The sequence below is a fragment of the Hermetia illucens genome, chromosome 2 (genome assembly GCF_905115235.1).
Source record: "Hermetia illucens chromosome 2, iHerIll2.2.curated.20191125, whole genome shotgun sequence".
In the NCBI taxonomy this organism is placed as follows: Eukaryota; Metazoa; Arthropoda; class Insecta; order Diptera; family Stratiomyidae; genus Hermetia; species Hermetia illucens.
This window is the reverse complement of record NC_051850.1, coordinates 91,703,144-91,726,483: the sequence shown is the minus strand read 5'-3', so window position 1 is coordinate 91,726,483 and position 23,340 is coordinate 91,703,144. Positions and strand designations below refer to the sequence as shown.

The 23,340-nt window shown below is 38.0% G+C and overlaps 2 protein-coding genes across 8 annotated transcripts in view; one reads left to right on the top strand and one right to left on the bottom strand.

Annotated features, from left to right (window-relative positions):
• Positions 1 to 23,340, bottom strand: part of LOC119648126 — a 281,099-nt gene that overhangs the window by 224,200 nt on the left and 33,559 nt on the right. The gene's annotated exons all lie outside the window — the stretch shown is intronic.
• Positions 1 to 23,340, top strand: part of LOC119648127 (carbohydrate sulfotransferase 11) — a 177,405-nt gene that overhangs the window by 148,884 nt on the left and 5,181 nt on the right. For all 7 annotated transcript variants that reach the window (XM_038049655.1, XM_038049650.1, XM_038049653.1 and 4 more), the window contains 4 exons: positions 6,888 to 7,035; positions 14,460 to 14,526; positions 14,603 to 14,747; positions 14,816 to 14,971. In XM_038049655.1, the coding sequence (XP_037905583.1) occupies positions 6,888 to 7,035; positions 14,460 to 14,526; positions 14,603 to 14,747; positions 14,816 to 14,971 (516 nt within the window). The remainder of the gene's footprint in view (positions 1 to 6,887; positions 7,036 to 14,459; positions 14,527 to 14,602; positions 14,748 to 14,815; positions 14,972 to 23,340) is intronic.

Genomic DNA, 23,340 nt, shown 5'->3' with positions numbered 1-23,340 from the left:
CGCAATCTTAACGATCATCTCCTTCTTTCACTCTCTAGGAAAGGTCGGATTCCCAAGATTTCTGTTATAGTGGAAGCAGCAATAAGACTGTCAAGCCCAGCGGCTTCACTCCGTTTGCGTACATTGATGGCCGAAATGATTTCTCTCCTGTTTCGAGGAATAGTCCGTATCGGAATGATAAGGTGACTAACCATTGGTTTTATCCACAAGCGGAGGAACCTCACTGGATGTTCATTGCCGACGACCTTTGCAACACCCGGAAAAAGAGCATTTTCGATGGCGGGCAATCTTCATCCATATTCTCAAGCTGATTACTCGGTATATCTGTCGTCCTATCAGCAAGATGAGAGAGTGACAGTGGTCAAAATTGAACTTGGGGAGTCGCAGCTCTCCAAACCTGTGAGAAGTTGCGGATGCAACGCGCTTCATATGGTGATTCCTTTTGAGGGCGATGTCAGCGTCTTTCTTGTTACCCAGGAGACAGCTTCCAAATATACTGCTGATCGCAAAGTGATCAATCTGATTGCTTGTACGATGTCGATCAGTGGTGGAAAACTAATTGACCTTATGCCAGCCTCTGTCCTCGAACAATGTGTGGCGGTGGAAGCTTCAGAAATGCACGAACCTCTCTCCATTATCGTTAAGATTACTGAGACCGTGTTTCCCCAACACATGTCCGGGCAATGTGTTGTCAAAGCCAAACTTGGCATTCAGACCACTTATCATCGACAATGTCACTTCCAGGAAGCATATTTTTCCACTATATCGGAAATTTCCATGGTGGGTAGCATTGTACAATTGTGATGCTCTTTAACCTGCACCGAAATCTTGTAGCTAGAAGTCTGTCATTCTCAATGCGATGAACTTCCCGGGATTCCACTCGATATCGGAGTTCGAGCGCGTCACGCCCGCTATCACTCGCGGCGGTCAATAGAGCCTTCAGTCCCTTCCGATGCATAGTACTATAAAATTGTCATGCCCTTTGACCTGGATCTGCAGCTTGCAGGTAGAAGTCTGCCAGAAACCGGCTCCTAGGTGAAGAGAGCACGCCTTGCGGTAGCCGTCAAAAGCAACTCGATGCCGGATTGGCATCTGCTACTACTTGGCTTTCCAGAATGCAAAAGCACATCGTCGTAATTGTGACAAAAGGGAGAGGAATACCCCCCAGAATCCCATCATCTTACTTCGCTTAGGCCCAGAAAGTTCAGCTTATATGGCTGGAATTCCCGCTCAAATTGAAAAAACTAGCATTCTGAGGACCATTAATACCGTTGTCGAGGAACGTGCGCACATTCGAAACGAAACACATTTTCGACAGAAAAAGTTCACAGCGGTAGCATAGGTACACGATAGTGTGTTTTCAGATTTTTTGGTTGAATAGATTCTGAGAACGGGACCTTTACACTTTTTAGGGCACACATTCTGAGTCCTCCCCTATGTTGCACCCAATAAATACGTTTCAGTTTCGCAAAGTGCTAATAAAGTCCTTTCATTTAATATCCCACATGATCATATTCTGTGAAAAAAACATTTACACTACCCCTCCTCAACTCAACACAAAATGCACAAACCAGCCGTTTCCAAATAAATTAGGTGTGACAGCCAGATAGACATTGAATCGATTATAATAAGGCTCTATTTTATAAAAAAACCTTAAAAGGGGAATGTTTTATTTTTTCTGCTTTTGGCCTGTAGTTCAACCCCTAAAAAATCATATCACAAATATTATATAAAAATTTCAGAACGGTCAGTCGATCAATAGAATTTTTTTAACTGTATATCCCATTCCTAAAAACATGGTTTTGAAAAAAAAAACGATGTCTTTAAGGAAAAAGCTTACCTGCATTTATTCTGCCATGTCTATATATTCTTGGTACCAAATTTTTTGAATCGAATTCACCTTTAACACAACGAATTCGTTATTTTTAAACCAAGTAGCCAAAAACATAATAAAAAAGCTTGGATTTTTTTGAAAATGTCGGTATAAAGTGAATAGTTTAACTTACAATCCACAAAGCCTTTCATACCTAAAACAAAAAGTGTCCGGTTTCCGACTTGTTAAGATTTTCCTTTTATGCATTTACGAAATTGAGTTAGTAAATAATTAACTCTCACACTTTCCTGATGAAAAAGCTCTTTTAAGGTTTTGTGTAAAACAAAACCTTATTAAAATCGGTTTACTGTCTGTCTCTCTGTTCGTCACACGCATTTTTCTCGGAGATGGTTATAGCTATTGACACCAAATTTGGTAGAAAGGTGGGAACTGTGAACGCTGACGTATACAGTGAGATACATCCTTTTAGGTCGAATTTAAGGGGGGTCCCCATACATGCAAAGGGGGTTGTAAATTTTTTTTTCGTCAAATATAGTCATGTGGGATGTCAAATGAAAGGTCTCGATTAGTACTTTTCGAAGCCGGTCTTAATTTTTACATTTGTTGGAAAGGTGGAGAGTGCGCGGGGTTGAAAGCGATCATTTCTTTAAGGGGCCATTCTCAGAAACCACTCAACCGAAAAATCTGAAAAAAATCAAGAGGCTGCCACTATATGGTGCCTTGGCTCCGAAATAACTATTCAAATAAAGTTAATAATAGTTTATTACCATAATTTTTACTAATTGGCTGCAAAACCCCCTTAAATTCAACCTAGCACCACGCAATTTTGCAGTGATATAATATAGAGCATGATCTTGCCAAGTTTGGTGGAAATCGTACTATTACTAACAAAGTTATAATACGTCAAAGTTGTTGCGTCTTTGAAAATTCAAAACTATGAATGTCAATATCATCCAAAAGTGGATACTCTCACATAATTTATGCATATATTTATGTGCTACTTACTAAGAAATACCTGAAGCGTCCCGCTTCCGGTTTCCCGACTTGTTTTGTCTACGAGATGCGTAAAGAGAGTTTGGGACCTTGCGTTTCCTTCAATATGTTTATGTATAACATGAAACGCAAAGATTTTTTTAAATATAGCAACATTTGTAATGTTTCGTTTACCATTACTATTGTGGAAATATCTGAAGTGATTTGTTGAACGTCACATTTGTGAGAGAGCGCTAATGTCGAACACATTAAGTGAAATACAACATACTACCTGATATTGATTCCCTGTTCTGCAAAATTGAAGACGCAACAATAGACAATTACGGCCTGAGTGTTTAGGGGCTGAGCCTCTCCCTCCACCCCTTTACACTATCTCTAGACTTATCCCTATTTAGTATACCAAAGGTGTTTCCTCGCAATTCTATCGCCATATAAAATTGCATTCTACCGCTGCAGGATCATAATAATTGACGCAGTGTTTAAAACGAATTTATGAAAAAAATCACTATTCAAATAAAAATTACAGATTTCGAAGCGCTCCTCCAACCATTCAAATTTCTTTTGAACTAATACCATTAAGATAAACAAATCATTCAATATGTACATAAGTACAATTCTCCTGTGAACCAAAGAATATCATAAAATTGGGAAAACAGAACAGATCAGCCAACAAATTCAAGCAAATTTAATTTGTTTGAACAAATTTTTAAAGTTACCATTTGCTGAATACATAGTAGTCGAATAAATTTACCTGATATGAAGGTTGGATATAAAAATGAAAGAAATTTGAATTTTTGGCAGAATTGCTTTTAGTTTAGATTAATACAAGATAAACAACTGTTGTTCTAGGCATCAAAAGTGCTTCTTCTCAGAAATAAAAAAAAAACATTTCTGACTCAACGTTATCGTGTCCAATGCAAACCATTCCCAAAACAAGTCGGGAACCCGGAAGCTGGACGCTTCAGGTACGAAAGGTTTTGTGTATTTCTTAGTACGTAGCACGTAATATATCCATATATTATGTGAGAATATCCACTTTTGCATGGTATTGACATTCATAGTCTTGAATTTGCGAAGAAGCCAGAACTTTGACGTATTATAACTTTGTTAGTAATAGTGCGATTTCCACCAAACTTGGTAAGATCATGCTCTATGTTATACTCTATATTATTGTGAGATTTTGTCGTGCTATCATGAACTTAAGGGGGGTTTTGCAGTCAATCATTAAAAATTATGGTAATATACTATTATTAACTTTATTTGTACAGATATCACTATGGAAGGTATTTCGGAGCCCAGGCACCATATAGTGGCAGCCCCCTGATTTTTTTCAGATTTTTCGGTTGGGTAGTTTCTGAGAATGGTCCCCTTAAAGGAAGGAGCACTTTCAACCCCCGCACTCCCCACCATTCCAACAAATGTAAAAACTAAGATCGGCTTCGAAAAGTACTAATCGATTTGATACCCCACATGACTATATTTGATGAAAAAAAAATGTGCACCCCCCTTTTGCATGTATGGGGACCCCCCCTTAAATTCAACGTAAAAGGATGTAACTCACTGTATGCGTGAGCGTCCACAGTTCCCACCTTTCTACCAAATTTAGTGTCAATCGCTACAACCATCTCCGAGAAAAATGCGTGTGACGGACAGACAGACAGACAGACAGACACACAGACGGACAGACAGACAGACACACAGACGGACAGACAGACAGACAGACAGACAGTAAACCGATTTTAATAAGGTTTTGTGTTTACACAAAACCTAAAAAAGCAGTCTTGGAAAACATCTGTAGATACGCCACTTTTCAATTGTTTTCCTAAAAAAACTTTAACAAGTGGCTTACAATACGTACGTATTAATCGATGCTACTAACCTGTTTTTAAGGAGCTAACCCCCCTTGTTACGTAAAAAATAGGCCATTTCTACCATGTTTGTTCCATTTGTACCTAGCTCATAATATATATACATATGTTGTCAGACTATTCAGATTGCAATAAATTTGCAAAGCAATTTGACCTATTGTAAGTTTAATAGTAATGGTGGGATTTCCACCAAACTTCGTAGTACATATCTTGCAGCCTATATCACTACAAAATTTGATGATTCTAGAATGAAATTAAGGGGGTTTTCGATTAATTTCTAAAAAATATATGGAAAAATGCACTATAGTTAATCTTATTTGAGCAGATATCGGTATGGAATTTGTATTTCGGGGCTTAGATACTTATAGGGCTTATAAGCTTATAGGGCAGCTTCATAATTTTTCCGGTTTTTCAGTTGGGTAGTTTTTGAGAAAGGGTCCGTGAAATATATTATCACTTGATAGCCTCCGCATTTTTCTGTCCGTATATAGCTACAAATCCAACATATTCCTTCATATTTTTCCAAAACTACGAGACATACGTACATATTACAGCCATAGATAGTATGCTCACACTAAAAAAAAACTGCCTTTTTTCGAATGCTGTACACATATATGCACGTATATAAATTGATCGTACCCATATTTCCGATTTACATATATAGTACGTATATTAAATACGGCTGGTTTAATGTACAAATATATCTATCTGAATTAGGCACTACCCGCAAAGTTCATTAGCACGCATATACTATATACCTACATACACACATGTCTGGTTGGAGTAATTGATATTCAATGAATGACTAAAAAACTAAAACAAAATAATTCTTTCCGAACCCATTCATAAGAACTCATTTCGTTGTGGTATTGACGAATTGATATGTGATAATGACGTCATACAGGTTCTAGAGTGCACGAAATTCACAAAAAATGGTAAAATTTTACCCCCTATAACGTTGTTAATAATAGTTGGATTTTCTTGAAACTCGACCAAATTGTGCATTATGTTCTTCATTATGCGCATGCCATGTATTTCTGGGATGAACGTAAGAGGGGTGCCGGGTAAATTTCTAAAATGTGGAAATATACTATTATTAACTTTATTTGTCCAGATATCGGAACCGGATATATCTTGAGGCCTTGATTCCGCAGAGATTCATCACTGTGATTTTTTTCAGATTTTCCGGTTGGATAGGTTCTGAGAACAAGAACTGTTACACTTTTTGGGGGTTATATTTTCATATTTTGAGCCCTCACTCCCATATGTTTCACGCAATATCAAATATTGAATCAGTTTCGAAAAGTACTAATCGAGACCTTTCACCTGGCTACATTCTGCGAAAAAAAAATTTGCACCCTCCATTCACATGTATGGGGAGCCCCCCTTAAGCTTAACACAAAATGACGCCACTTACTACATGTAAAGGGAACACCAGTTTACATACTCTCACCAATTTTCATGACAATCGGTCTAGCCGTTTGCGAATAAATCGGCTGTGATAGACAGACGGACAGACAGACACCGTCTCGATTCTAATAAGGTTTTGTTTCACACAAAACCTTAAAAAGGAAAGGATCTAATTCATCAAATAACATGGCCGAATTGGGGAAAGCAGCCTTTTTTTTGCGGAGACCGGGTTTGATGCTTTTCTTCTTATTTGCGTTATCTATCGGTTTTCATTCCTATTTAATTTTTGAAGTTTTATAATTAAAGTTGACATTGGCGCCGTAAAGTAATGATGTTTTTCCATGTGCCTGATAAATCATACGTTTAACCTCCAACTTTATTTAACTCATGAATGAACAATGCACAAAGTGATCAGTCAACTAATGAATAAGTACGATATCGCAATTAGTGTTCAGCTCCCAGTCCTATGACACATGCTTCAAATTGTACGCTTCACCATACGTTCCCACGATATTTCATTCATTTCACCTTCTCTTTTAGGTCAACGATGTCAAGCTTCATATTCTGCACACAGAATAGATTATTAGACCAGTAACATACTCTTCTCTTTGTCTAGAAAACCATTATCATCAATTAGCATGCAAAAAGTAAAAAAAGTGTAGATTCTCATTACTGCATGAATGGCATAGCACGCTCATGAATACCTCCCGCTTCCATAAGCAGACGAGCTTCTCAACTCCCCGTAGTTTTTAATCAGACAATTTCACCATTTATATTTTCAGTTCGATAATGATACAACATTGCCGACGCTCCCAGATGACATTGTTCGAACAATGCCTCCTAGCAAACTGGAATTAGTGGAACAGCGAATGAAAGCCAGACAGAAACTCTTAGCACAAAAATGTTCACAGCTTGGATTGGACATACCAGGTAATTGCTCGCATTTTAATCAATTCGAATATTGTCATTTTTGCAAATAAATGGCATGCAAATTTTCGTAAAAACATCTATGTTGACATTCTGCATAGTGAAATTTTCCGGAGACAATAGAAAATCGAGTCCTCTTTGTTTTATGTCCTTATTGAGTTCAACTCATCTGCTTCAACGCCAGAAAATATGCCGCACTCATTTCATCCCTCAGCAAGGATATTAAAGTTCTCATTTTTATATTGAATCTGGGTGAATTGAAATATAATAGCTTAAACGGATAAGTATGCGAATCCTTTATATAACTTTCATTTCGTTGGCATTGTTTTTCTGTAAGATCATAATACATTTTTTAATCGAACTATGCTCCTTCATTCTTGTAGTACCTAAGTTGTTTTGAGGTGACTAAAATGTTGAGTCAATTTTTGGTTCTTCAGAACAAGCAACAAACCTTCAACATGGTGCCCCCCGCAATAATGAAAAGTACTTTGAAGGAAAGTTTAAATCACACATTCCGCCAATCATTCCAGTAAAATGCTGGCAGTGTAGTAAAAGAGCTGGTCATTCTTATTCTCTAGAGGTATTACATTGCTGATTACCATCTATAAGATATTCTCAGCTATCTGGCTAGGTCGGATAGCCCCATACGCCCAGTACATTATTGGCCCATACAAAAGAGGCGTCACTCCAGGCAAATCAGCAAACAGATCAGATTTTCTCTCTGTGGCAAGCAATGGAAAAACTGTTGGAATATGGACATCAGTTGCACCGACTTTAAAGCCGCCTATGATAGCATAGCCAGGGTAAAATTGTATACGGCCATGAGAGAATTCTGACCCTGACCAATGTGAGAGGCCACATAAAAGCAGCAGGATCACTCTCAAGACCATTCGACATCAACAACGGTCTATAACAACGCCCTCTTTAACTTGGCCCTGGGGATGCCAAGGTAAATGCGAGGGGTACGATCCTCTTAAGTCTACCCAACTACCGGCCTATGCTAACGATATCGACATCATGGAAAGAACGACCTGAGGCGTACAAACTATGTTACCTTCATCCAGATCGAGCGGGCATCGCGAGATCTTGGGCTGCACATCAATGAAGGCAAGACAAAATATATGGTGGCAACGTCAGCACCAACTTTTTGGCCCCCTATATGGGGATGGACAATTCCGTAGCTTACATAACGACGAAATCTATGTGCGATACCATAGCCGTCAGGTTGTGGATAAAATCCGGCTCAATAGTTTACGCCGGGCGGGTCACTTATTCCGCATGAATGAGGATAATCCCACCCGAAAAGTTTATAAGGGCAATATCTATGGTAGAAAAAGAAGACGAGGCAGACCCTGCCTGAGATGGAGCGATGACGTAGGCCAGGACGCCAGGCAGCTTTTAGGGATATCGAATTGGTGGATCTCAGCGCAAAACCGGGATGTCTGGAATTCCTTATTAAAGCAGGCCTAGACTGGATACCGGTTGTTGCGCCGTTGGTGATGATGAGGCTTATTCTCTAGTTGTTTATATGTAGGATCGATCCCATTAATGCAGGTAGGGAGAATACAATGATCCGTTTGAATTTTGCTTTTGTTGGTGTTTATCTTTAGTCCAACTCTACTTGCCTCTCTTTCCGAATCGCGCTATCCAAAACTTTCACGAAATCGATGAAGAACAGTGCTTTCGAAATGTTTTTGGATGCGTTTCAAAATTATTTTACCTATCTTCCTTGCGACGGCAAGGAGCACGCAAACAGCCCTCCAAATGTTGCACTCAAAGCTGATCCCCTTCTTTGCAGTCTTAACGATCATTCCCTTCTTTCACTTTCCGTACAAGTGGAAGTAGCTGATCAGCGTAACTGCAGGTGCAGCGACGAATAACTGCGGGAAGACTACCAAGCTGAGCGTCTTTACTCAATTGGAGTGCATTGATGGCCTCTGCTTCAATGTTACGATGGCGAGACATTTTACCCACAAAAGGAGGTTCCTCAGCGGATGTGAAACGGTTAAGAACCATGGTAAAGTATTCTTTCCACCTCTTAAGTTGCTCGTCATCGCGGATAAGAACCAAAATCCATTCCATTCTCAACGCGCTCTTGCGTTTGTCCTTACAGTGCGACCGAAGACCTGGTTGCTCCTTCAACTGTATTCAGGCTCACTGTATATCCTTCTAATTGCGCAATTTCTCGGTAATTATGCTGTTTACCACGAATGAGAGCAAGAATGGCTTCTTACTTTGCTGTTGGGATTTCACCTTTTCTGTCCATGGTGTCAATTACTCGATTTTACTGCAAATTGAAGAAAACGCACATCTCTTAAGCTGCTTACCTTTAAAACTAACAACTAACTAAGATTTTATTTCACAGAAAATCTTGAAAAAGTGCAAATATATAGACAAATTTAGCAGATGCACAATAAAGTGATAATATACAAACAAATATTGAACCACTATGGACCTTTGGCATATTGTTTTGGGAATGCACTAAGAAACATGTGACAGATATATTTGAACGTCTACAAAACAAGGACACTGGAAATATCCCATTAAAAGACAGAGATTGCCTTAGAAGACTACATTATAATATAATACCATTTATAAATTTACTTAATAAGTCAATCAAGCTTTCTTTATGGTGGATATAGATATGTTTAAAATAGATGTGTTCACTTTGCTGCAGCCGTCATACGACCCATATACGAGGATACTAACAAATGCAAGGCAATGTCACGATTTCCAATATTTTAATCGAATACACAGCATTTGAGCGATTGAACGTTCGTTCAATATTCACAGATTTATTGATGAAATAAAAATTTCAAAATCATGAACAACCACACAACACAATTATACCTTTGCCAATATACTATATATCGGTGGTTTAACTGCGATGTCGGTGTAAGGTCAGCCCTTTAAAATGGTTCCATGGAGAAATGGGAATACAAAATAAATATATAAACATTATGAAAAATGAAAACGCATCAAAAAAATGTAAGGGGTTCACTAGAATGATATTTTTAAGGTGTAGCGTGTCATTTATAGCAATTTCTGCCGAATAGGATGTCGTCGTGCAGTAACAGATTTGATGGGTAGCACAGGGCCTTCACAACATAACTGATCATGTTCCGATAAAGTTTTACCTGATATTGAAAAGAGTGAATCACATTTATCAAAGAAGACAAAATGGCGACCACCATCGTTACTATTTTCCGAAAAGAACCCAAATATTACCATGCGGTATATTTCCTGCAAATGTAATCTATCAAATCCAATATCCGTACCGCAAGATCGGGAAAAGCTGAATCTTGCTTCGAGATAGAAAAGAAAAAAAAACAAAATTCAAGCCAATAGAGAGAACCATGGGAAATATCATAACGCAACTAGCGAAACCCTTGCAGCATGAAATGGTTCCCTAAAACTAACGTCCTTTACAAACTTTCATTATAAATAAAACTTCCTCTAAAAAGAAATTTATCAGCGACCCATACTCACTATTATTTATATGCTTTTCGCAGTAGTTAATAGTTGAGCAAGCAAGACCGAATTGGTTATTGGACATTCGCTGTCCACATGGCCAATCCGCAGGTTTATTTGCCTACCTGCCCATCCGTTAGTTTATAGACCAGAATTTCATCAAAAACGGTTGGATATATTGGTATGAATGTTACCGGGAGTATAGACACTTTGTAATCATACTCACCAATGAATGGAATGAATTGGCAAGTTGAAAGAATATCCTCAATCAACCACACCTATGCGCCATCGCTGTCGGTAAGTTTAAATGTGCTCCAGTTTCCTTTAGAACTTCACGAAAAGCACTTGTTCTCTACTGTACTCCAGGGAGCTTTAAGGTGACCCACCCGTCAGCAATCCGGATTTCATTACATAGCATAGCCAGCAATGGAACTGTCGCCATTTCATCCACTTCCGACGTAATTCAAGATTATTCCAAGCCAAAATAGTCTGATGACACGACGAAGATAGGTAATAACGAAAGCTTGAAAGATTGTAATGATCCATCAGACTAAGAAGCTTGGTTTTGTTGGTATTTATCTTCGGGGAGAATATCAAGATTTGATTTCATTTTATTGTTTGGCTGATCTAGTAAATATTCTGATACTAACTTCTATTTGGGTACATTTAACTTAAGTTGGTTTCAATAGTTTGCAATTAATGAGCTATGTGTTTGATGATGATGAGAGGAATGATGAGAAGGAAGAATATCGGTACGGAATGCAGATCTGCCAAACTCCACTTCGAACTTCAAATTTCTCTGACATTTTACTTAGGTGTAGCACGTGACAGTTTGGGTCAGAGCGGCATACGATCTGATAATAGTTTTCAATTTTTCTAGAATGTGCCTTCTGCATAGAGCATTGGAAATACAACCAAACTGCTCTGTAGATCAACTTTTCAAAGCTTTTTATGGGCTTCAGATTAATTTTTGTTTTCTTTGTGACAACAGGGAACATGTAAATAGTCAACAGTCTATCACATGTAAATACTCCTCCAAATATCGCGCTCATGACGAATGTCCGTCCCCTTTTTCCACTTTTTGCCAAAGTTCTCAGATACCCATAATTTACAGATAACTAGAAAAAGCGACTCTGAATAAACTGCAGGGGCTGCAAGTATCTCTTTCAAGGAAAGTCCAGCGGCTTTCCCCCCTTTGAGTACATTGATAGCCAAAATTATTTGATTTTTGATTCAAGAAGCAGTTCGTATCTGTATATTACGATGACCAGTCAAATCTTCACAAGATGTGGAACTTCACTGGATGGTATATAGTGAGGACCATTGTGAAATATTCCTTCTACCTCTGCTTGACCGGACGTTAAAAGACTTGCTACCATTTGCAAGGTCTTTTCATGATACCGGATACGATACTGAAATCATTATTTGACGAGAAAAATAATAAATTCCCATTTATCACGGCCCACGTTACGCTGCAGTTGTTGAAATTTGTCGCGGTACCGATGCTCACGTTCGCCCTCATGACATCAGAAGAAGGGCCTTGAACAGAATTTTTGAAATAAATGTTACTTTAAACCTATTTGATCACACTGGGTGAATTTCATCCAAAAAAAATTTTAAGCTTCTCGGAGAGTACCTTAATTAAGGTTTTGTGTCTGTCTATCACACCCTATTTGCTCGGAAACGTCTAAACCAATTATCATGAAATTCGGTGAGAATGTGTCGTCTGTGAAAACACTTTACCTACAAGGGATGGCTTCATTTTGCACTCGGTTTAAGGGGGACCCCCATACATTTTCAAAGAATATGGTCATGTGAAGTATCAAATGAAAAGTCACATTAGTACTTTTCGAAACTGATGATATCTTTGATAGTGGTGTAACATAGGGGAGTGAGGTCTCAAAAAGTGTAACAGGTCTCGTTTTAACCTATTCATACGAAAAGGTGGCCTCAAAATACATCCCATTTTGATATTTTAGAAGTTCATCCGAAAACCTTAAGCCTAGAAGTGCAAAACTTGGCGTGGTTATCAGTAATAATATAATGCCCAGTTTTGGAAAGTTTGACAAAAAAGAACTACTATTAACAAAGTTACAGAAGGCCAAAATTGTGTATTTCGTGTGAATTTATTGCACTTTAGGACATGTATGGAGTCATCATAATATAAAATGAACTAATATTAACGGCGAAGTTGGAGTTTGAAAATGCATGTAGGTATATAGGAATGGGGGAAACGTAAATAGGAAATTTCTCACACAAGATGAACACAAAACCTTTATACACGAGGCGTCCGGCCTCGAAATACCGGACTGGTTTTTAATGACACCCTCGTGGTGCCATTTACCGTTAATCTCAGTTATCCTCTCTACTTTTAGGTAGTCAGCCTGGCTTAGAAATGATATTTTAATGAAAAAATATTGTTTTAATAATCGATTATCAATGATTTTTGTGCTTCATATCAGTTCTATTAAAATAAATATATCCATTTTCCCAATAAAAAATAAAATTTTTTAATTACATTACATTAAAAAATTTTGATTATTAATACCCATAAGACGCTTTTAGCAATCTTTTTTAATTAATAACATTCATTACCTAAGCAAAATATTACTTTTTCGATGTTGGATGAAATTCACCGGGTGTGACCTTTTAGGGGTTTTTCCAAGGTGCGACCAAATGGAGTTAAACATCGAGATACGAGTGGGGTACCGAAAAATGCAAACTGTCTAACCATCCGGCCCAAAATCCGAGAAATATCTAGATGATACTTCAAATGAAATTTAGGTTTCAAAATGCAAGCCAACTCGATATTTTCAGAAATCATTCATATATGATATTTCCTTTGTAGCAAAAATCAGCCAAAAAATCCCCTCTTAGGACAGCTTCAAGCTAAACAAATCGAATTAAAATCAAATCCTGTTATAATCAAAGTTATACTAAGTCAGGGGCACAATAGTTCTTTTGGAATGCAGTTCGACGTCCCTTGGCAATATTATTATTATACTAAGTCGAAAACATATTCAATGGAGATTATTGCCAATAAAAGTGGGGAACATAAAAGAAAGGATTTTATCAATTGTATAGAAAATACGATATAAAAGCTCTCATATTCGAAATTACCAGCTTCCAGCCTTCTGCTTCTTACAACTTTAGAGACAATAAATTACAGCATACATTAACGCAATGGAGATGGGAAAAGATCTCGCTCCCTACTAAACCCTTTTACATCATCTAAACAAGGCATATTGGAGTACGTCTGACAGTGATCGGACTCGACTTTGAGCTTTGAATCCCATTGAGTTTCCATCAGAACCCTATGAAATTCATTGAACTTCTGCATAAGTTGGAATAGATCGTGGTGTTTTTCTGGGATCCTAAAAATAGCTACTATGGCATTTTACCTGCGAGAAGGGATCTTCCTTTCCCGTGACAATTTGCATGATAATAATGGTCGATGTGCTATGTCAACTACTCATTCTATTCATCATATCTTGAAGTCATCAAATGTAAGTCAATTCGAACCTAAAGTCCCTTAGTTGTTCATCGTTCTGTGTAATCTTCTGGCATTCTTTATCGATTCATTAAAAGCGGATAGCTATTATGTCTGCAAACTTTTTTCTAAACACAGTATATTCGCAGTAACTATTTGCGTCTACATTTCTTGGTAAATGAAGATCAGTGAATAGTTAGGCATATTTAACAATGTTTCACGACACATTTTGGAACGTAACCAACACAATGATTTCCACTTCATGATAGTCTAATATTCACCGATATTATCTTATTCAAGATCCTAATATCATGTTTAGAGAAGACATTCATTTGTTGAAACGTATATGGCAGCCAAGTTTCTACAAAACATTTTTTAATAATAAATCAAAATATGTAGATATAGATGAAAAAGAAAATAACGTATTTAAAAAAATATTTTATTTATCCGATTCTGACTATTCCAGGCAATGACTCCATTCATAAGCCCAATTCATGGGAGTTCTTAGTAAATCACAAATATCATCTTATATGGTAAGTATGTCGGAAAATACCTCCATTTTTCGAATTTTAACTATAATACTTATATTTTATTCACTTATACTTATAGGTGCAACGTATTTAAATCCGCATCTTCATCATGGATGTATAACTTCAATGTTTTAGCTGGTTATTCGCCAGAATTTTTAAAAAAGACAACTGATATACCATTAGCCTTAGCTAGAAAAAAATATCCTAGAGTATCATTAGACGAGGTATGCTTGCATTCAAAATATACATTTCAGAATCTTCATTAATTACACGAATTATATCGCTCTTGCAGCTTCAGGAAGCACAAAATGATTCAATTACCTTTATGATAGCGAGGCATCCATTCGAAAGGCTGTTAAGTGCTTATAGAGATAAATTTATATTCGCATTACCTCATTCATTCCACGATAAATTAGGCAGTAAGATCGTTAGGACATATAGAAAAAACGTAAGTAAACAAACATTTTAAGCAAATTTTAAATACAGGACTAAAGCTGCACATCAGTTAAGGTGTTATTCTCGTGTTAACATTTTTCCTTTTTGACATTTTTTTTATATGTTCAAAATAACTGTGTAAAATATTATGTTGATATCTACTTGCGTTTTAATTCTATCAGCATACTTTGAAGCGTGCACCGAACGATTCCCTTACAGTGGAAATCTGAATGAACCGATTTAAACGATTTTTTACCAACTTAGGACATAATTAAGAATAGCACGCACCTCAAACTAGACGAAAATATTGAATTTTTGAAATTTGTGAGTCATAATCACAAAAAGTGCTCCAACACACTTGAAGACCCTGATCCAATATGGATTGTTGTGCCAACAATTATTATTATTAATCACAAAATGACAAAAATCGTATAAGCTATGTTCAAAACTTCCAAATTGTCAAAATTGAAAACTGATGGTCCAATTTAGATCCCTGCCATAGATTTTCATCAAAACTAAAGATTTTTTTTGTGGAATTGGTTACCGGTCACTTGGAAAACCTAGGTACTACCCCGGGCAATTCGCTCGCCCTGCGTTCTTCCCACGCTGCAATATCTGGATACTACGGCGGCCATATCGTTTTCTTTTCAATTTTTCAACCATGAAATTTTAATTTCAAGGATTCAATAAGAAAGCATGTAAAATTTTAAGTCGATAGCTTTTATAGTTTCCGTTTTGTAAAAGTTTTAAAATTACACCTTGTTTTTACGCATTTAACACTAGAATAGCCCCTTAACTTTTTCACATGTACCAAACCTATTTGAAATTTTTCCAAAGACCGAATCAAACTCGTATTGTGTAAATGGTTGTTACAATCACAAAAAAACACCACCATCCATGACCGCAATCAGAATTCGAATCCGGACAGACTGTGACGCTGTGCAATGATAAGCTCACAGCAATCAGAGAAACGCAAGACGAACACAGACACCCATGACGACTGGTATTTGAACCCAGAGCAGCTCTACCGGGTCAATCATAGCGTTAGCCATATTAGTCATTTGTAAATTGGGCTGATACTCTACACACCAGCTTCTGGTGCTATTATTATCAATCATATCGTTTGTGCCCCTGATTCTACGCAATGAAAATAAATACAAAAATCCTCAATGTGAAGAAACTGTCTAATAAACATTCCATTTCCTACTACCTTTACCAATCCAGGATCATATTAGGCCTGTCATGCCTTAGCCCGACTTCGAACTGTTGCTTTCTATATGCCTAATTTGAGGATCTGGAAGGGTAATATGTGCCTCAAGGAACCTTGCATTCGCAACCTTGCATACCTCATAATAAATATCTGCCTGATGTGACACCTACAGGCCTGATAACAACTTCCTACCTCCCACGTTTATAACGCCGAGGCAATGCAAAGCAGTAAAGAAGAGATGATAAAGCTCTTTGCTTCGTAAAACAGACATGAGCTGACTGATTTAAGGGCGATGTAGGAGGCTAATTACTTGTCCACAGCCTAATATCTCCGAACCCGAAATTGAGCCTCGAACCGGGTTGAAAATACAACGACGGGAATACGGCAACAGAAAAAAATACATGTTTAGAACCCGGAATGTGCGCTCCCTATTCAGAAATAGCGTTCTCTAAAAGCACTCATTGAGCAAGTCAAAAAGTACAAGGTAGATGCCTTAGCGGAAATCATTAGGCAGTGAGGTATTTGATTCTCGAATGCATAAGCGGGATAAAACTTTAAAAACCAAAAATCTGCGCTAGTTTTTGCCATCCAGAAGAATTGTGCCGGCAACATCATAGACTTTAGGCCAATCAATGACAGATTTGGGGTGCTTCAAGTGTAAACCAAATTTTTCAACGTTTGGATAATCAAGGTATATGTTCCAACGGGCGACAACGACGACTCAGTAAAGGAGGAATCCCATAGCTGGCTTGAATCAATATTTGATTCACTGCCTTCAAACGACGTAAAAGTAGTACTCGGTGACTTCAACGGATCAGAAAAAGCTGGCTCATCGAACGTCACGTAGGAAAACTTCCATGAGTGACGAGAACTGTAGTTTGAACGATAGCATTAAAAGGCATAATAATCCGCTTACAACTTGAAGAAAAAATGGCTGCAGAATTCAAGCTCACAGCCATATTTTGCACGATAGAGCCAATATTTCGAGCAGCTACTCAATGCCAGAACCCAATTTCCGCACATCAAGAGGACAGAGGCCGTACACATAATACCTGCTCTACCATTAACATTCGAAGAAGTCACGCACTAAAAACGCTGAGATACAGGAACAGGAATATTTGCGGGGCTACTAAAAATAAGCAGTGTGGGGATGGTGATTAAGGGTTTAAACTTCGAACGAAACTGATTAAACTCATCAGATGGACAATGAGTGGTCAAAACCAACTAACAATATGATTCGGCACAAACTCCAAAATTATTTATATGTTATTATAGATGACAATGGACGCAAATGGTATGCTACTGTACAAATGCAGATGATATAAATATCCTTAGATCATAAAAGAGAGCGAGAAGGGAGAGCCTGGTGAAGCTTAACGAAATAACGAATGAAGTTGGCCCTAAAATAAAGAGTAGATCAAAACCGTAACACAAACCAGAAGACGCCAATCAGAAAATACACGATAATAAGCGGTTCTAGCTTAGAACAAGTTTTATGTACTTAAGTACAATACTCACGAAGGACAACAGCAAAATAGACAACACACCATATTTGCCAACACTTTGGTTCCATTTATATGATATTGAATTTAATGTAGTACTAACATCTCTTAGGGAGTAGTAATTTAACGCGAAAGAGGCAACTCTTACATACTATAGCTATGTTAATAATATTAGAATTTCCACTAAACCTGCTAGTATGAAGGTTTAATTACACCCGTGGGGGGTGCAAGTTCAACGAGCAGCAATGTAATTCAACGCATACGTGAGGTCCACAGCTCCAGCCTTTCTAACAAATTTCGCGTCAATAGATGTAACCGAGAAATGCGTGTAGACAAACCGATAGAGAGACGGACAGACAGGCAGTAAACCGATTTTAGTAAGGCTTTGTTGTCAACAGCAGCTTGTTTTATAGGCAGCGGTTGGCTTTGATTTATGAAAAATGTAAAAACTTATCTCAAATTATATATATGGTTGCTATTTACCCCTTGGTGATGTATAGCGCATCAACCGCACCTATGCGACATCGCTCGCTGTTACCTGAAATGTGCTTCAGTTTCCCCCACGACTTGACCTATTCACTACCAATCCGTTATCTAATCACGGTGTGTACGAATGACAGACCTGTGGGCGTTTATAATAGTACCAGGCCAGCATACTCCGATAATACGATGCACGTAGGTGCCTACGAAGGCTTGGAGCTTTTGAGTTACGGTGAAAATCAGTTTCCATGTGTTTTTCACATACAGAAATACAGATAGAACACAAGCACAGAACAGTCATAACTTGATCTTTGTGTTGAGATAACTGCATTTCCAGATTTTGATAAAGCAGCGTAAGCGGATTTAGCGCTGCTAAAGCAACAGACAACGTCCAATTCGATCGTCCAAACCACGCTTCCTAAATATACAAATTAATCGACGCTCTACTCATTAATACAGATAGGGAGAGTGCGATGCCCCGTCAAACTGAGAACCTTGAGTTTTTTTATGTTTCTTTTCGGTCCAAGTAGACGCCTCTCTTTCTAAATCCAGAGCCATTTGACCAAGGTCCATGACCCGGTGCGAGAACAAACAGATGTCATCAGCGTAGTCAAGGTGTTTGAGGAGATATGTCAAAGTTCATTGAACCCCTCTACGTCCTTCGAACAAGGCAGCATGAAGAACATCACCGATAAAAAGAAGAAATAATATCGATAACAAGATGCATCCCTGGCGTACTCCGCTTTGAACCTGAAAATCCTTCAAGATTTTACCTCGATATAGCATGTGATATTTAGCGGCATCATACATATATCGTACGGAAGGGCGCGGTTCAAATCTCACTGGTAGCAGTGCAATTTGTATCGTGATTTGACGTCGGATACCAGTCGACTCAGCCGTGAATGAGTACCTGAGTCAAATCAGGGTAATAATCTCAGACGAGCGCAATGATGACCATATTGCCTTCTACAGTATACTGTAGTGTACCGTTATGGTCTTGAATGAATTGCTCTAACACACTTCAAGGCCCTGATCCAATATGGATTGTTGTGTCAACGATTATTATTACTATTATTATTATACATATATCGCTCTGACAATAGCTATTAGTTTTTCTCGAATGCCCTTCTTGCATAGAGCACACCAGATATACTCTCCGTTGTCGCTATCAAAAGATTTCTCGAAATTGATGAAAAGTAGGTGAAGCGAACACCCAATTCGGCGCACTGTACCAAAATCTGTGTTGATGTGTTCAATGCAGGATGATCTAGAGCGGAGACCAGCATGCTGGTTGATATGTCGATCAAGCTTTCGACATGTTCTTTGATGAGTTCCAGGACTATTTTAGCTATTATCTGTGTCACGGCAAAGAGCATACGGGTACCCTCCAATTGTCACACCCAGAACTGTTTCCCTTCTTTGGAGTCTTAACGTTCATCCCTTTCTTCCTCCTTCTGGGGAAAGTCCGGATTCCAAAGATTTCCGTGCGTGTTGAAGTAGCAGATCCTACAGCGATAAATAACTATGTAGGGAGATTTTCGAGCTCAGCGGCTTTATTCCCTTTGAGTGCACCTCAAATTACTATTGGTAAAAAAACGCTCAGGTATGGCGGTATTCTCGAACATTTTACTCTTTCTATTCTGGGAACTTCAGGGGAATAATGAACCTGAACACAAAGTTTACCCGTCGTGTAGATTTTTAAGATACTGAAGGAGTCAGATCTATCTTCATTGTGTTTGAAAAAATATTGAGTGACACTCTCCTGATTTACTTTGCTGCATATATTAATGTGAATTTTGGCAATTTCGATTAAGACCGTCCGAGCTTATACTGGTTATAACGATAGAAAAAAATCTCTAATGGTTGACATAGAACGACCTGTAAGCTATAGCCTCTCACGTCATGTTAACTTATGCCAACTGTGTCCAGTTAATAACAATAAGGAAGACAGTAATTGCTGCATTCGTCCTTTAAGTAGTACTATTGCATTAGCCTCTTTAGTCAATCATAAACATCCACAACCGGGATCGACATTCGAACTCGGGTATGAAGTCTACGAGACAACAAACTCAATCATTGCACCGTCCCATCTATGCCCATAATAAACATTTACAAATAAAATTACACAAAACTTCTTATCGTGTTTCCATACTTCTCTCCCCTACAATATCTTGAAAAATGTATTACCTGAATATATAATATAATACATATCATTTGCAATCTAACTAATTGATACCCTTATGTAAGCATCCTGGAAAAGTCCTCAGAAACCTTGTGTTAATTTACACCGATCAGATCTGCATAAAAACCCTCCCGATCTTCTTGTATATATACATATTCCACAAGGGTTTCACAACATATTCCTTCCCAAACTAGAAGACATACATATTACAGCCATAGATATTATCCTCACCCTAAACAAACAAACTGCCTATTTCCGAATACTAAACACGCATATGCACGTATATAAATTGATCGTACCCATATTTCCAATTTACTTCTTGCACAAAAGCATAGATATGTACATATATAGTACGTACATTAAATACGGCTGATTTAATGTAAAAATATATATATCTGAATTAGACACAACCCCCAAATTTCATTAGCACGCATATACTGTATACCTACATACACACATGTTTGTTTGGAGTAATTGATATTCATATACAAATGACTAAAAAACTAAAACAAAAGAATTCTTTGCGACCCCATTCATTCATTCACTTCGTTGTGGTATTGGCGAAATGATATGTGATGTTGACGTCATACACGTTGTAGAATGCACAAAATTCACAAAAAGTGGCAAAGTTTCACCCCCTATAACTTTGTTAAGAATAGTTGAATTTTCTTCAAACTTGACCAAACTGTGCATATGTTATCCCTTACATTCATCTACTTCTAGGATGGACATAAGGGGGGTTGCCGGGAAAATTTTTAAAATGTGGAAATATTCTATTATTAACTTTATTTGTGCAGAAATCGGAACCAGATGTATTTTGAGGCCTAGATTTCCTAGAGATCCATCGCCGTAATTTTTTCTAGATTTTTGAGTTGGGTGGGGGTTGGCATGGGTTCTGAAAACGAGACGTTTTGATGGTCATATTTTGAACCCTCATTCCCCTACGTTTCACCCTATATCACATATGGGACCAGTTCCGGAAAGTACTAATTGAGCCCTTTGATAGTTCACATGGGCACATACTGCGAAAAAAACTTTGCACCCCCTTAAACTTAACACAAAATGACGCCACTTGCTATATGTAAAGGGAACAACAGATAACAAGCTCTCACCAATTTTCAATTTTGGCTAGATTTATATCTCATGGCATGCCGAATAAATTTCTAATACTAAAGAAATCGAAAAAAATTTTCAAAGGTTTAAAAATATTCAACACACACACTATTAGCATTAAATCGAGAAAAACTCACAAATCCTGCATGGGCAGTAAGAAAGGAAAAGAAATTAAAATCTCAAAACTTCACTCCTAAATGTGCAACAGATCACAGAAGATGGTGAGCCAAAATTGAAAGTATATATATTAACCAAAAACCCAACCTATATTTATATTAAGGTGCCAGATGCACTGTCAATGTCTTTAGGTCCCGTGGTTATTGGCTTCCAATCAGCTCTATTATGGATGGAAGATAGGAATATAACGTCCTTCCGTATAACGAAACAGACGACAAGGGCAGGTGGACCCATACATTGATCCCGTGTATCGAGAAATGGGTCAACCGAAAGCACGGAGAATTGAATTACCACCTGACACAGTTCCTTACTGGACACGGTGGCTATATGAAGTACTTGCATCGCTTCGAGTTGGACGAGTCTCCCAACTGTCCTGAATGCGGTGCTACACTCGAGGACCCGGAGCACGTTATGTTCCATTGTCCCAGATTTCTGCAGCAGAAAAGGAGACTGAACAGCATCTTAGGGGCGGACATCGAGCCCTCCAACCTGGTGGAAGAGATGTTGAAGTCGGAGAAAAACTGGATGGCGGTAACTGAGGCAGTAGCCGTGGTGCAGACAAAACTCCTGGAGTTGGATCGAGCTCGGAAGGCGGCGCGACGGAGAAGCGACATGGACGAGCTGGTATAGCGAACCAGAGCCTCCCCCGCGAAGTAATACTTTACGGTGGTCCCGCGGGGAGCGGCGAAAGAGTGGGGGTGGTTTTAGTGGGTGTGAATCCCACACACTGCTGCAACCTGGCGCAGCAGCGTCTTTCTTAGATCTCCACCTCCATCCATAAAAAAAAACAAAAACAGACGACCTCGCGAGATGATAGATTAATGCCTGCTGAAGCAGGATACAATTTTTACATCACCTGTACCTTTTATATCGTAACTACTTGCTTCTAAAAGTTTGTCGCTTTGAGACTGAAGAAATATAGAGGAAAAAAAGTCACATGTACATTATCATTAGGACACACATGGAACAAAATACCTGAAGCCCATTTAAGGGGAGATGTACATCTAGATAGTCGGTCAAAATCTGTTTTTTCGAATTTTCGAAGTTACTCCAGAATATCTGGTGAAAACGGCAATTTCGGTAAATAAGCCAATTATAGCTGAGAAAGTGAAACCTATTTTACGAGGGTTTTATCCATACCCAAATTTTCAAACGCGTTTTTTTCAAAACCATGTTTTTCTAATCGGTACCCAAAATTTCTTGGAAACCGACTGCCTTGAGGTTTAATGTGTTTATTCGATACACCATTATCTAGGACTTATCATACCATTTTTTTCCGTTACTCAGTTGTTATTTTATAAGCAAAATAATACCCAATTTTGGCTCAAAGATCACTATTTATGTTCAAATATCCACCATTTTGTCACAAATCGATATTTTCAAAATCGGCTATGACAAGTACTAGATTATAGTATCTAATTTAATAATCTTTTCGTATGATTTTTTAGGAAAGAAAGAAAGGCCAATGGGTACCGTGTTCGTCGATGTTTTTACGGTGCTCCTTGTATATTTTTGATATTTTTAAATAAAAAAAATTAAACATATTTTTGAAGCTATATACTTTTAGATAATTAAAACCCAAATCCGAAATTTTAAATAATTTTTCTTCTAAAAATGCACAAAAATTACCCTTTTCCCGACTTCTAGGTGTAGATCTCCCCTTTCGCACACGGAGGCTAATTATTAGAAAAGTTACATGGTAAAATGATAAAAATCTA